Source organism: Heptranchias perlo, chromosome 24 (genome assembly GCF_035084215.1).
Source record: "Heptranchias perlo isolate sHepPer1 chromosome 24, sHepPer1.hap1, whole genome shotgun sequence".
In the NCBI taxonomy this organism is placed as follows: Eukaryota; Metazoa; Chordata; class Chondrichthyes; order Hexanchiformes; family Hexanchidae; genus Heptranchias; species Heptranchias perlo.
The window spans coordinates 35,551,876-35,568,337 of NC_090348.1; the positions used below are offsets into that span (position 1 = coordinate 35,551,876).

Consider the following 16,462-nt stretch of genomic DNA (forward strand, 5'->3'; position numbering starts at 1 on the left):
GATGCCCATTTTACACACCGCTCAACTTTCCTTTCCGTTGTCTTCAGGAACAGATAAGATTGACCAGCCTGTGTCCCATGTGTTTTATTTTATAGCCTTATCTACTTGTCCTCCCACTTTTAAAGATTTGTATATCTGAACCTTTAGCCCAGGCTGACTTCTCCCTTCCTAATCTGGATGGATTGTGGCCAATTGTAGTGCCCCTACTGCCAGCCTGGCTGAGACCAGCTAATTTAGCGAACATCAAGAATCAAACCTGGGACCTTCCAGGGCTTTATGGCTCAACAACTCACTGAATAAACTTGCTGACCCCCTTGGCGAAGTCTAGAAAGCTTTTCTTTTACAAATTAAGAATATGTTAAATGTTTTTTTTAATTATATACTCTGCCCTTCCAAAGAATTTGCTGCAGACACATATATATAAACATCTAAAAATGGAATACCAGTCTGCAGGAAACAGTTTACTTGTTGTGCTGTTACTGCTACTTATTTATTCTCCTGCTCTGGGCAAAGATCCCATTATAGGCCCATAACCATCAAATCCCTGGAGTACTGACTCACAGAGCGCATTAATAATTTTCAGGACAACATTATTGAGAACAGCTAAAACTGTTTAGCAGACGAAAATATGCATCGTAAAAATATTTTCATCGTCTCCGCTCGGTAATACTCATAGACGCACTCTCTTTTGCAAATGATCCGGCAGTTTTGTTTCCTCGAATAAACATTCCTTTTACCCTCTTTTGTGCAGACTACATCGTGCACTGGGAGAAGTTTGTGGAGAAGTTTCATCACTGATATTTTTTCTTGTACTAGTGTTGAGTGTTTAGCCTGTGCCACATTGCTATGTAGGAGCGACCACACCCGAGAATAAATAAAAATAATTATGAGATTTTACTTTGTAGACAGGAAGGCAATGGAGGGGGTGGGGAGGGGGTGGGGCTTGATAGAGGTCTTTCAGGGTAAGGAGAATTTGGATCCAGGAAAGTTGTGTGTTGGGCACAAGATTTGAGAACTAGGAGGCAAGGTTCAAAGTTAAAGGCGTCAAAGGAAAATGGGAAATGTTGACATTTTTTTATTTAGTAAGAATGTCCAAACATTACTAGCAAGGGTCGTGGATCAGAAAGCCATGGCATGTTTTAAAAAAACTGGATGCATTCTTATTTTCACTCATTTTCCTTCTCCTCTCACTGTGCCGCATATTATCTGTGGCAGATAATCTGGTCTAGACAGCAACTAATACTGCTCTGGTCTCCCTGCAATTGTCTCTCCTACCCTGTGGCTGAGATTGGAAACAGAGCAGAGTGGAGGAATGACACCAACGTCTCTTCACTCTGTGATGCCCCATGGTGGGAGTTCCAACAAGAGAGACTGCCCTTGACATCAAGGCAGCATTTGACTGAGTGTGGCACCAAGGAGCCCTAGTAAAATTGAAATCAATGGGAACCAGGGGGAAAACTCTCCAGTGGCTGGAGTCATACCTAGCACAAAGGAAGATGGTAGTGGTTGTTGGAGGCCAATTATCTCAGCCCCAGGATATTGCTGCAGGAGTTCCTCAGGGCAGTGTCCTAGGCCCAACCATCTCCAGCTGCTTCGTCAATGACCTCTCCATCATAAGGTCAGAAATGGAGATGCTCGCTGATGATTGCACAGTGTTCAGTTCCATTTGCAACCCCCTCACATAATAAAGCAGTCCATGCCCACATGCAGCAAGACCTGGACAACATCCAGGCTTGGGCTGATAAGTGACAAGTAACATTTGCGCCAGGCAAGTGCCAGGCAATGACCATCTCCAACAAGAGAGAGTCTAACCATTGCCCCTTGACATTCAACAGCATTACCATGGCCGAATCCCTCACCATCAACATCCTGGGGGTCACCATTGACCAGAAACTTAACTGGACCAGCCACATAAATACTGTGGCTACAAGAGCAGGTCAGAGGCTGGGTATTTTGCGGCGAGTGACTCACCTCCTGACTCCCCAAAGCCTTTCCACCATCTACAAGGCACAAGTCAGGTGTGTGATGAATACTCTCCACTTGCCTGGATGAGTGCAGCTCCAACAATACGCAAGAAGATTGACACCATCCAGAGCAAAGCAGCCCGCTTGATTGGCACCCCATCCACCACTCCAAACATCCACTCCCTTCACCACCGGCGCACTGTAGCTGCAGTGTGTACCATCCATAGGATGCACTGCAGCAACTCGCCAAGGCTTCTTCGACAGCACCTCCCAAACCCGCGACCTCTACCACCTAGAAGGACAAGGGCAGCAGGCATATGGGAACACCACCACCTGCACGTTCCCCTCCAAGTCACACACCATCCCGACTTGAAAATATATCGTCGTTCCTTCATCGTCGTTGGGTCAAAATCCTGGAACTACCTACCTAACAGCACTGTGGGAGAACCTTCACCACACGGACTGCAGCAGTTCAAGAAGGCGGCTCACCACCAACTTCTCGAGGGCAATTAGGGAAGGGCAATAAATGCTGGCCTTGCCAGCGACGCCCACATCCCATGAACAAATAAAAAAAAACCAAGCTACTGCACTAACATGTTGTTAGTGAAATGTTAATATTGAAACAAAAAAACGAAAATTGCACTGCATTGAGAAATCCAGGTTAATGTCTGCGATGACAAAATACTATTAATGGTCAAAAAATAAATTATACCATTGGCTGAATGTGACAAAATTCCAATTCTTAGTGTCTTCTGACTGATGTAATATCGGGTGTTTCATTAATGAATGAATGCTCAATATTAACAAATCTACTAGCCCAACTTTATAATGTCATTTTATGGCAGGAAGTGTCCTAATGTTGTTAAAATGCAGATTTCAGCTTTACTCTACATTTTAATTACACCCTGTGGCTATGTTCCTAAATTTGATTATCTAAGAAAAAACTCTGGGTTATAAACCATCTGGAGACCCTGTTAATTCAACAGGATGAGAGAATTAATTATGCTTTCTATATCCAACCCGCACATAACAAATTGAAACTACTAATATTTTTAATCAGTCAATGTATAATTAAAGACGGTCAGAAATTAGGCGCTGGTTTATTTTTTGTATACATAAGACCAGTAAATTCATGTTTCCTCTAAACACAAACTGTAGCTTTACTTGGTGGGACTAATTATGTTCATTTTAGTTAGGTGTTTGTTTCAGTGAATTACTTGATGCCCAAAGGCACTTAAGCAGCAGCTTGTGGATGTCCTCATACACTCTCACTCGTTAAGAAATGCCAGATAAGCAGTGCCAGGGAACATGCTCTGTAAAAGCCAGTGACCTCAAAATTCTTTGGGATGCCAGCATCACACCCACCAGGGCTGGAGTTTGCATCTCATTTGCATGAAGCAGGCAGGTGCAAGCACCACTGGGGGCATTCCTCTGGCATCCAGCTGCCCCGTGTGACCAGAATATCCAGTGCCTGCCCAGCGCCCCCATTGACTCTACCCCCCTCCACCCCCATTTGATCATGACCATGACCCCATCAGCTCCGTTGGTCAAAGGGCTGATCAGAAAAATTCTTTAAAGAGAATCCCCTTTCGTCTAGGGTCTGCGCTGCTTCCCTGGCCTGGATCCCACCAGCTGGGTGCACTTTCACCCATCGGGAGGCCGGTACGCATCAACCCACTCACCATGCCAGCCTCCAGGGTTATGCCAGGTCCTGCCAGGCAACCAGGAACTCCAGAAGGCTGTAAACAAGCCGTGCCTACATGGCTCATGGTTTACACTCTCACTGTGGTTGGGGGCAGGAGACTGTCGAGACAGGCATCAAAGGCAATGTGGATGGAGATAGTATTGGCAGTCAGTGCTTCATTAGTTATACCGGGGACTCCTCTACAGTGTTGCAAGAAATTTAATAACCTCATCAGAAAAGCAAAGGCAAGGTACCTGTGACCTATAAACCTTCCCTGCACTCAATGCAAGTGTGTTAAGTAAACTGTATTTAAATGCCAGTGCCACCCTCTTTGTTGAGCCTCACTGTGATATAAGGATCAAATGTCACACTTCCGTCATCATCAATAACCAGCAGAGATTTCAACATTAAGATTAACTCTCCCTCTTAGGAACATAGGAACAGGAGTAGGCCATCCAATCCCTCAAGCCTCATGGCTGATCTAATTAGATCATAGATCTTAGAGTGATACGCATGAAGATACCTCCCCAAATGCCAGCCCTTCAGCTGTGGAAGTCTCAGCCCTCTTCTGAAGTTGTTGGGAAGAAGGAATGTTCAAAAGAAGACACACTGCCCTGCTGTTAACAAACAACTTATGTCCTGTTCTCTTTTACCCTCCATTACAGGAGAAGATTGTTCACAATAATAGAGTCCTTCAAAAAGGGAATCCGTACTCACCACGCACTTTAGTATTCTGTTCCACAGGGTGATGACTCTATGAAAAGAAACACTTTCTACCATCTGACCTAACTATTTGCCTACATATTTTATACTCATGCCTGGTACTTGTCCCGTCCCTATCCATCCCAAATAACCTATCTAGCTGGGCAGAATCTAATCCCTACATCATTGTAAAAACCTCAGTTATAACTCCTCCAAGCCTACTTTTCTCCAATGAAAATATTCCCAACTCCTTGAGCCCATGTTGATAACTAAGAGTCCCAAGACTGGATATCAATTTAGTCACCATCTTCTGTACCTTCTTCAGGGCCTCAATATCCCCACAATGTGTGGGGAGTAAAACTGGACACAACATTCCTAGGCCTTGTACAGTATAAATGTAGAGTTCATAGTTTTATGTTGTATTATGTTAGCAATACAAGCCAAAAATGATTTGCCTTCCAAATAACTTCGTCATTTAATTTAGGATTATCTGTGATTGTGTGGTACAGATTAGAAGCAATAATGGTTTTCTGTCAGCAACATTATTTTTGACTGATGAAGAATCCATGAAAACTAATGGCTTGAATGCACTAAGTTCAGAAAACTTACCAGCAGCTCTTGAGAAACTTAATAATATACCTGTACTTTTATATCACCTGTCACAGTCTATCTCTATCACAGAACACATCAAAAGACACCACAGGCCCGTGTGACTGGAATCGGCTGTTCTCTGAGCTCACACCATTACACTTCTGTAAGAGAACGTATACTCACAGAATATAAGAAATGACTCCAATGGACCAGCAGTCAACAGCTTTGCTGTAGGGCTTCTGGGCAAGCACTTCTGGAGCTGTGAAAGAAAATCAATGAGAATTAACAGCAGGGTGAAAAAAAGGAAACAGAAACAATGGTCAATAATTATCGGTTAGCCCCCGTCGATACCTCAAAGCCATTAAATCGGAGAAACAAATTTCATAGGTGAATGTTTGCCGCCAAATACATTACACATAGGCTTCGTCAAAAGCTAAAACAGGGTTGTCTTCATTCAAAAAGTATTGTTGAGAATCAGAAAACTTTTGCTATTCAACACAATAATTTAACATAAAATTCAAAATGATTGAATATTCACTTCATGTTTTTAATATAAAAGATTTCTTAATTCTAAAAGGGAACAATTTTCAAAAGATACTCAAATATAATGAAATTTGGGCACTAAAGCCATGACAGCTTCACCATACCTACCCATCTTGGCTGTCTTCAGTGAACTTGAGCACGTTTTTATAACAGCACAGTTTTGTACCTGGCAAATAGGGGCAACTGAACAACAAAGCAATTGATACAGTTCCATAGCAAGGGACTGAATGGACAGTCTGTTAAGCAAAGGAAATGGATGCAAAGAGCCCTGTTATGGGTGAAAGGTTAAGTGCATTCCTATTTTCTACTGTTTCTGCAAATTCATTTGTAAAGAGAATATTATATTCATATTACTTGTGATGTAATCATCTCCATGAAATGTGTGTGGAATCAATGACAACAGGTTGCAGGCTGTGTGTGATGTTTGTTTGAGATCGATAGATTTTTGTTAGGTGAGGGTATCACCCATGATCTAATTGAATGGTGGAACAGGCTTGAGGGGCTGAATGAACTACTCCTGTTCCTATGTCCCTATATTGTGTGGTTGTGTCTATGCCTATGAGTGAGAAGTAGAACAAAACATTGGCTCTACATGGCACTAATCCTGAATTTGGGAAGGCCTGATGAGTGTTCAAAATCCTGCTGGGAGTCTGCCAAAAATATGCAAATAGGGTTGAGCCCAGCAAATCCACCAGGGTCAGCGTCAGTGCCACGAATGGGACAAATCTCGCCCCATCACCGTTCAAGTGGGATTCTCGCTGAAGAGGAAAATCTGGGCCAATCAAAACATTTCCCAGTGTTATTATTCCTGAATAATCACATTAACAATAAATTCTCTTGCCAATATGAACTGGTTTATAGGACAGCAATTCTAAATATCATAGAAGAAAACATTGCTCAGACAAAAGAAAGCTTGGTCATTTAAAAAAATCTAAAACGTATCATACATCTGTCAGGGATTTCATCCTATTTCTCATTTGTAACTTATTTTCTGGTCCATCATTTTATACAATATTAGCTACTTTACTGCCTCTGAGCTTTACTTGTGTCATCAAGGACAAATTATATGGTGTGTGTTATTTGCAGGAATCATCATTAGACAGTGCAATGATCAAAAATTAATTTAGTTTTAATGTCAATGGCCCTTTTTCACCATTTAAATGAACTCTAGTTACTTGGCCCTAGGAGAATAGTCATTAAACGAATGACAGTGACCCATCATAGGTCAGTGTTCTCAGTTACACAGTACCAAGTAGCTGTCGAGTTCCATTTTGATAGATTGGCTGCAAAATTGGGCCTGTCACAATAATCAGGCTTCAGTGCTGTAGGTGAAAAACTATGGAGCACAGCCTGTGAAACGTTTACTTTGGACTAGCTTAACGCTCTCAAAGAACAACATATTTTTGAGAAGGAATACATAGTTGCAAAAACAACCTTGCACTTAGCTAAATCGCCAACTCAGTGTGGGTAAACTTTTGATGTTCTGGATACGAGAGTGATAGAGTTTACATTGGTTCTGGTCAGAGCAAGTGTAGAAATGAGTATTTCAGACTTAGCTGAATGTTTATTTTATCTCATCTGTTGCTGATTTAACATACTGATCACTTTCTTACAATCTCTCTATAACTTCAACTTTTCTGTTTGACAACAAACTTCAATGTTGTAATAAATATTATGCTCAATATTGTGTAGTTAGTTAGATGCCATCTTTTAAATATAGATTTGATTATAAAAAGCAGCACATATTAGGGCAGAATTTGAATATATATCTATATTAAGTGCACTTTTCCCATTACAAATTCCTATATCCACATTTATAATGGAAGCTGGCTATGTAAACTTATCACCCTGTAATTATGCCCTTGCTATTGTGCCACTCTTAATGGGATGGTGCAATTACAGTACAAGTGTACATGGACAGTCTCTATTATAAAAGTGGACTTAGGAACTTATGATTTAAATATAAAAATAAGGACATAACATATGACTTTCAATGAGGACTGATTTCGGTCTGCATGCCTTGGTCCAGTTATCCCCCACCCTCTAACCTCACTTCACCTGAAAATTGTACATGGTCTTTGATCCTTGTGTGCAATGCCATAGGAGATTGATTAGTAATAGGTTAAATATCTTATGTCTGCATGCACTTCCTGTCATTTTTTTCCATTATAAATTCCAATGTCCACATTTATAATAGAAACTGTCTGTGTAAACTTGTCACGGTGTATGTACACCCTTCCCCCAATGGTGGCACTGTAGCATCGTCCAGCTCTCTGCCTGTATTGTAGAGTTCAACACAAAATACAATGAAGAAAGTGTGTCTGCATGGAGCTGATCAATAGTTGGCCTAAGTCTTATTCAGAAAGTGAGAAAAAGTTTCTCTGCCCTTTTGTTTTTTTAAGTCAGGGTTGGTACTACTCCTCGTGATGTTGAACACCATTGGTGCAACCATTTCAAAGTTGTCTGGGGCTGTCAAGGCTTGAAAGACCCTAAATATTACAATATTTATCAGCGATCCACAATAAAACTGATTAGTTTAAATCGGCTTTAATCAGCAATAATCAGCACACAAAACTTGTTGAATTTAAAGAAACGTTTTTAATAACTTTTTAATATCAAGGATCAAAGCAAATCACCAATGGAGTTGTTATGCCTGTCTAATGGAGAATTTTTTTTTCCAAATTTATGTTTAAAATGGAAAGAATAATTTAAATGTATCTTTACAACACTGAAAAATGGAATACTTCCATTTTATATAGGCTATAGTCAAAATAAATAAGCCAATGTATTCACGGATGAGAAGATTTGCATTTCTTAGAATTTGAATCATTTGATGGTAACCATATTGAAGGAAAGAAAGAAAGTTTAGAAAGAAATTGTATTTATATAGTGCCTTTCATGACCTCAGAGCTTCCCCTTGCATAGTACCTCGGCAACTGTTCCAATCTAAGTCCTTTATGCATTCCTGTGCCAACTTCATCAAATCACATAAAATTGCAGGAATAGGTACATAATACACAGAATGGCCAATAGATAAGATATAATAGATAGGTGGTTCAAGGCTGCTGAGGGATTCAGATGACATTTTTAAACAGCGAGCTCTTCTTCATCCAAACTATAAGACCTCATAAAAACAAAATTACAATATACATGCAGGAGCCAAACCCCAGCATGAGTCAACACCTTCACGGCAGGACAGGAGAATAGTATGGGGCTTGGTAGTGTTGTGGTTATGGGTTACGGTAGTAAAGTGGTTACGGTACTGGACGAGCAACCCAGAAGTTGTGAGTTCAAATCCCACCACAGCAAGTTGTGAAATTGAATTCAATATATCAGGTAATCAGAAAAAAATGACCATGAAAGCTTTTGCATTATAACAACCCAGCTAGATCACTATTATAAAATATAAAACTGTTTAATCTTCAACTTCTTCCAGTTCTGACAAAGGGTCATCGACCTGAAACGTTAACTCTGTTTCTTTCTCCACAGATGCTGCCTGACTTGCTGAGTATTTCCAGCATTTTCTGTTTTTATTTCAGATTTCCAGCATCCGCAGTATTTTGCTTTTGATTTAGATCACTAATATCCTTCAGACGGCAATCACTCAGGTCTGCCCTAGCTGTGACTCCAGGCCCACACTATGTGGTTGACTTTTAAAGCACGCTGTATTAAGTATGGGCAATAAATGTGGCCTTGCCAGCATAACCCACATCCCAAGAGCAAATTAAAAAAGGGAGTAAAATTGAAAAAAAACTGTTAATGCTGTTGATTTTTACCATTAAGTGAAAGGAAGAGCCAACTAATAAGACAGCAGAAAGTGGGCATCTGACTGAAAAATGGCACACTCTGCTGGGTTTTTCAGAGATGCACCATTCTAGTATATCTAATATTATTGTAAGTCGTTGTCTTTATTAGAAAATGCTAAGAAATAATGACACTTAAAGTATTCAAACAACATTTAGGGTAATCTGAAACTATTTCAGAAGCTGTTGACTAAATACAACAACTTGCATTTATATAGTACCTTTAACGTAGGAAATGTCCCAAGGTGCATCACAGGAGCATAATAAAACAAAAATTGACACCGAGCCAAAGAAGGAGATATTCGGATGGGTGACTAGTGATAGATAGTGACAGTTGAGATAATTCGATGCAGACAAACATCTTGGCACACTTTGTCAAAAATAGAACCGGCTACTTTCCGAATTTGTTGTACTTTTTCCTGCATCTGTTTCATTTCCTGTTAATAAGACTCATTAATGTGAACATTCCAAAGGTTTTGTAGCAGGCCTCACAGAGAGAATAGGGAGACCACAGCTGTCTGAAGGAGCTGCAGACCGAGCCACACCTGCCCATAGAAAGTGCACACCATCCACTTGACAGAGAAAAATATTACCATGTGTGACTTTCTAACTGATAAAAATATTCAACACTGCTGAATTCTAAGGTCATAGAAGGGAGAGGTGGTCCTGGGAAGGCAGTGGAAGAGAAGCACAGGTGTGCATTTGCTGTTCTCAAACTGAATGCCAGAGAGAATTTTTGCTGCTTTACATCTCACCAGTAAGCCAACTGTGCAGCACATCATCCTTTAGGTAGATGCAATGTTCTTTGAGAAACCCTGGTGAAGAGCTAAGGCTCACAGTGCAGGACTCACCGAGGTTGAAAAGAGGAGAGAGGATGAGGTAAATCAAGGAATATGGTTAGGTAATGCCAAGCTTGGGTTCTGAAAGCTTATAGATTGTATGGCAAATGGAAGAATGAGAGAGTTATAAGATGCTGGGAAAGAATGGGTCACAGTATGAGATGGTGTGATGAGCCTGGACTTCAATGCAGCAAGAACAATTACTTCTTGTGATGCACAACTCACTCTATCTGAGAAAGTAGGTTCCTGATACTCCCAGGCATCTGCAATGCAGCCCTATATCCAGTCATTAGCAGATACCAGAGAATCACCTGCAATGGCGTCTCTTCCTGCTCCCACACTGTTACCTCTGGAGTCCCCCAAGGATCCATCCTTGGCCCCCTCCTATTTCTCATCTACATGCTACCCCTCAGCGACATCATCCAAAAACATAACGTTAGATTCCACATGTACGCTGATGACACCCAGCTCTACCTCACAATCACCTCCCTCGACCCCTCCACTGTCCCTCATTTGTCACATTGCTTGTCCGACGTCCAGTACTGGATGAACAAACATTTCTTCCCACTAAACATTGGGAAGACCGAAGCCATTGTCTTTGGTCCCCGCCACAAACTCTGTTCCCTAGCCACCGACTCCATCCCTCTCCCTGGCCACTGTCTGAGGCTGAACCAGACTGTTCACAACCTGACTACATATCCGCTCCATCACCAAGACCGTCTACTTCCACTTCTGTAACATCACCCGTCTCCATCCTGCCTCAGCTCATCTGCTGCTGAAACCCTCATCCATCCCTTTGTTACCTCCAGACCAGACTATTCCAATGCTCTCCGGGCTGGCCTCCCATCTTCCACCCGCCATAAGCTTCATCCAAAACTCTGCTGCCTGTATCTTAACTCACACCAAGTCCCATTCTCCCATCACCCCAGTGCTCGCTGACCTACATTGGCTCCTAGTCTGGGAACACCTCGATTTTAAAATTTTCATCCTTGTTTTCAATTCCCTCCCTGGCCTCGCCCCTTCCTATCTCTGTAAGCTCCTCCAGCCTTACAACCCTCCGAGATCTCAGCGTTCCTCCAACTTTTGCCTCTTGCACATCCCCGATTTTAATTGTTCCACCATTGGTGGCCATGCCTTCAGCTGCCTAGGCCCTAAGCTCTAGAATTCCCTCCCTAAATCTCTCCGCCTCTCTACCTCTCTCTCCTCCTTTAAGACGCTCCTTAAAACCTACCTCTTTGACCAAGCTTTTGTTCACCTGTCCTAATACCTCCTTATGTGACTTGGTGTCAAATTTTGTTTGATAACGCTCCTGTGAAGCGCCTTGGGATGTTTTGCTACGTTAAAGGTGCTATATAAACGTAAGTTGTTGTCGTTGATACACCAGATCTTCCTCTGACAAATTTTGAACAAATAAAACTCTTACTCCATTTGAATTATAAGGCACTTGACATCAGAGGCAGTTCAGTGGCATAAATGAAGCACGTACAAGTACCTGGATGTGCAGAACATACCTTCGCTGCCCCAGGAGGCAAAGCACTGATGGTAACAAAGTTAAATGGCTGCTTCCTGGAAGTGGCTCGGCAATATAACCAAGCTCTCTGTCTGCCAAACAAAACTGCTGTTAAAATCCCAGAGCTGCCTTTTCCTTCCTTTATAATTGTCTACTTTTTTTGCTAAAACTAACAAACGGAGAAAAATTATACTCACGGCTGCTGCTGATTTGAGCTTACTTGCTTTCAATGTCTGAGATAAGGGTTTCCAATGTGAAGCATAGATTCAGTGCCTTCCATTAATTACATTTTCCCCATTCCCCGTTGACAGTCACCAATTAGTCATTCAGTTATCTTCCATGCTAATTAAATGACGGAGGCTGTCTCTGCCTTTGTCATTCATACAGATTTTGTTCTCTACTATGTCATTTATTCATTCATTAGTTACTACTTTAAAAGCTACTGTAGAGCTGGGCTTGTGACTATGAAGTTACATTGACTAACATGCACCCTATGCTTACAAAGTTTGCACTATTTTCTTTTGTGCAGTTATGTATATTTTGCATCATAATGAAAAAAAGGAATACACATTTTTAGAACTCATTCACTCCAATTATCAAATTTGGAGGTGCAATGAGGTAATCTTTAGAGGTATTACAGCAGAGAATGGTTCTGAAAAGTAAATGTGAAGAGCCTATGGTGAAGTAGCTTTAAATGTACTTGGGTGAAAGTTATCTTGTAATACCATTTCCAAAATATTAAATCTGGTGATGATAGAACTAACCATAAGGACATCAACGTTCAAATCTTAATGGGACAAAATTATACTTCCTCATGGAAACACAATTGAAACTGGTTGCAAGCAACACATGTTAATAGCAACCAAAGTAAAAATAAAAATGCTTCAGAGATTCTCATGCAACTAGTTGGTGAATAGGAGCAGTTTCAGCCAGGTTCAATAAATCAATTTAATGGGTGTGGAAACCTTTCTCCAAAGCAGGATCAATGTGATGTCAAAAAAGTGCATCTTCCTTGTGGGTAAACTTTAAAGCAACAGGAAAGGATCAGTAGTACCCATCTGGTACCAAGGTTTCCGAACCAGGACATCTCCAGGTCGGTCTGATGCCAGTCCAGAGTGCTACCTTTCATAGAGATGGATGGAGCTGCTCCCAAAAGCAAGCAGGTCACTTTAAAAAACGTATCACTTGTGCAGCTCAAGTCGTGAGCAAAGATCCCAAATGACAGGTCTGCATGGGAGGGGATGTAACTGAACAACTATAAAAGCATATAGGAGATACCATCTCAATTAAAAAGAAAATGACAGAGATCAAAGACTATTTTGTACCAAAAATATCCCTAACCTTTCCTACCTGTCCATCAATAATTCTGAGTGATACAATACATGTATTTGATGAAAATGAAGAATTGTATTGCTATTGAATTGTATTTATTCAGATATTATGCTATTTCTGCTGCAACACAAACTATTACCATTTGGTACTCAGTGTTAACAACACTCACAATTCTCAAAGATGATCTTGATGCAGCATTCAAGCAGGAGCCTTGAGATTGTGCCAAAGTAGATCCAAATGAGCACTCTCTGACCACTGTGATTCCATTTCAGTGTTACCTTGGATGCTGTGTCAGGAATGCCTTTGAGAATCATGAGTGTGGCAATGCTGGGTACTCAGGAAGATACCTCAAATATTTGAGCTGAAAACACATCTGGCGACTCAATGAGGTTGCAATATTTACCAAATGCATCACTACATACTGCTGTTTATAAACGCTGTAAAATAACATACAAGTATTCTTACTAGGATGATAGCCCTATAACCAACCTGCTCACAGAGAATGTCTATTGGTTCCAACATTCCGACTTCATGAAATGTAAAACGGATCTAAACTAGACAATCTCAAAATTTGTCATTTATAGGGATAAATAATGACTAAAACGATCAAATACACCTTGGTTCCTTTGCTGTGGGAGCAGGAGGGGGATGTCAGCTGTGGAGGGCAACCATCCAAGGTTGAATGCTGGAGATATGGGGATGTGTAGAGATTCTAAAATTTTGTTGCTTACTCCTCAGTACATTAAGTAGGTGGAGTTGAGTCCATGATAGGATAGACTGTGGAAGGAAGGGGCTTGGCGGGCCAAATGGAGCTTTCCTGTTGCGTGTTATCTTGTATTTTCCTAAAGTTTGTTGCCTCAGGACTTCAGGTAAGAAGAAATTTGGGTGTCATTAAGGTCTCATTACTTTGATGGAATCACTTTAGAAGCCTAAATCCATAAATCCCAATGCACTTTACCGTTGAATTACAAAATCCCATGATACTGTCTGAGCCTTGAATCAGCTATACTGATTAAATATTGTCAGAACAAATATCCCAATTTGATCCAAGGTCTCATTTTGGTCTATTGTCTTGCTTGGGTTCTCATCACCAAGTCTCAATTACTGGGAGGATTATGACAAACTAAGAGAAACCACTTTCTGTATTTTTACTCTTTACGTCATTTAGAGCATTCACCACTGTAACGAGTCCCAACATAGTAACAATTAGATCGGGCTTAGTACAATTGCTTTGCATTAACCCACTGATTATTTGCAGATCTTAAACCTGTTTTTCATCCACTTGCAACTACCATAAAGAAAATTTCTTCAAATAAAAACCTAAATATCACTCCTTCCTTGAAATGGTGACGGAATAGAGTCAGTCTCAGCTTACTTCTTCGTGCTGAAATAATTGTTATGGAAATTTGGCCCATAGTTGTTATGTACACAATTGGAACAGCCAAGTGGAGAAAAATAGTTAGGCTCTATTCGCTACATAATGACTTCTTCATGGTGACTTGATGGTGTGGTCCATACTGTGCACAAAGGGTATGGGGTAGGCCCCACAATAACCCCACATAGTGGGTTGCCAATCTGCTCTGCCCATCAGGGCTACGCTTCTCCAGAGGGATGGAAGAAATTCCGCCCCCCCCAAGACAAATCAGCCAGGACCATACATTGCTAAGTAACTAGTTACGCAGCAGCACTGATACAAGAGTCAAATGCTTGTCCTCTCAAGCAAGTAATGATGAGTGCAACATAAAAACAAAGTGGGGAGATTGAGAAAATGGGAAGCTAATGCTCTTTTTTTAAAAAAAATGATTTTCTACATCTTTTTGCTTGTAAATAGACGTTAATAAAGACTGAAGATATTAATCAAAATGAGCATTCGTATTTCCAAAAATTCATGAAAAGACATTTATAAATGATCATTTCTGAAGCACTTTCTGATTTTTCTCTGTACTTGGTATATGCCCAGAATGAATCTAAACTGTGTGAGCTTTGGCCTGTGATACAAGTTTAGGGTCTTGCCTTCGATATTCTCTCGAGATAATTTGAAAGCAAATAAAACAAGATTGCTAAATACTTTTTCATGAAAACAATGAAACTTTAAATTTCCATTTAATAAACTTTTGCTTTCAGGAAATAAATTGCAATTTGGGAATTTTTTCAAACTCTTCCCAGTTCCCCCACTCCCCAAAGTTTGCATCTCCCCCCCACCCCCCCTCATCCACAGCATCTTCCTCAGTTGGGAGGGTGAGAGATGTCAAGCTTATAGTCAGAGATGATCAGAACACAATAGTTTCTGTGCTGCAGGATCCATGGAAATGGCTTCTGGAATACAACCTGCCATGCACAGAAGGAAGAAAGCATTTCATGACATCTCTGAGACCATCTCAAAGTGCTTCGTATATAATGTGCATGTAGACATAGACAGCAAAAGGGAAGAATGCTGGCTGAGAAAGGAACATCAGTTATGACACTGGAGGAACTCCCTGTTCTTCTTAAAATAATGCCATAGGATCTTTATCATCTATCCAAACCAGTAGATGAGAACTCAGTTTAACATCGCACCTGAAGAACATCACTCCCACCGTTGGAGCATTCCCTCAATATTGTAATGGAGTGTCAGTTATGTGCTCAAGTCTTTGAGTGAGGCTTAAAACCACAACTCTCTGATTCAAAAGGTGATAATGGTACCAATTGAGCTAAATGGACACTGGAATAATGTAGATTGCAATGTGGTGTGGACTTTCTGGAGTCTGCCGATTACCTGGTCAGGGAGAAATTTTATCTTCCTCAGTAGGTCGAGTTAATAAAGACTGGAAATTCCATATAGTCTGTTGGAAGGGATGGCCATCTGAACATACCTTGTTCTATACCTTCTCATGCCGTTATATCTACTGAAGCTGCCAATAACACTTTTAGTCAAATAATCAGAAGGGGCAATTGAGTTCTGTGGGAGAAATTCTTTCCTGGCCAGTTTTTCCATTCTCCTTCAGTTGAAAGAGAAAACACAAATGTAAGTATCTGTTAAAGTAAGGACTTAAATTCAGGTTTTCCTTTGAAGAGTCCAATGCTATAGCATTGAAGCTACCCCTCAATCTCTGCAACAGCTGCTTATTTTGATAAATACTATCGAGTTCTAGAGGTTATCACAGGGAATGTGCCATAAAGGATGCTCGAGTTCAAAGTGTGTTGTTTTCAATTACAATATGCAGGAATGCAACTTTCTGGGTTGCAGAACTAGGATTGTAAAATTTTATCACCACCTAAAACCTGATTCTGAAGCTGCTCTTCATGCATAGCCGCTGCCCTAATATCTGCTATAAAAACCTACAGAGGATCTGAACTACTGCTAAATAGACAGACTGCTCTGGCTGATTGAGCTGGGCAAATCTGAATCAAAAGAAATCTCTTCAACTTTTCTCAATTCTAACATATTAATTCTACCTTCTCCACAAACCATGGTGAGACCGTGATGGTATTTGAATGCTTCATTGTATCGTTCA

The 16,462-nt window shown here is 40.8% G+C and overlaps 1 protein-coding gene across 1 annotated transcript in view; it reads right to left on the bottom strand.

Moving 5' to 3' along the window:
• Positions 1-16,462, bottom strand: part of camk1da (calcium/calmodulin-dependent protein kinase 1Da) — a 354,041-nt gene that overhangs the window by 53,977 nt on the left and 283,602 nt on the right. The window contains exon 6 of the mRNA XM_068005083.1: positions 5,125-5,200. Within this exon, the coding sequence (XP_067861184.1) occupies positions 5,125-5,200 (76 nt within the window). The remainder of the gene's footprint in view (positions 1-5,124; positions 5,201-16,462) is intronic.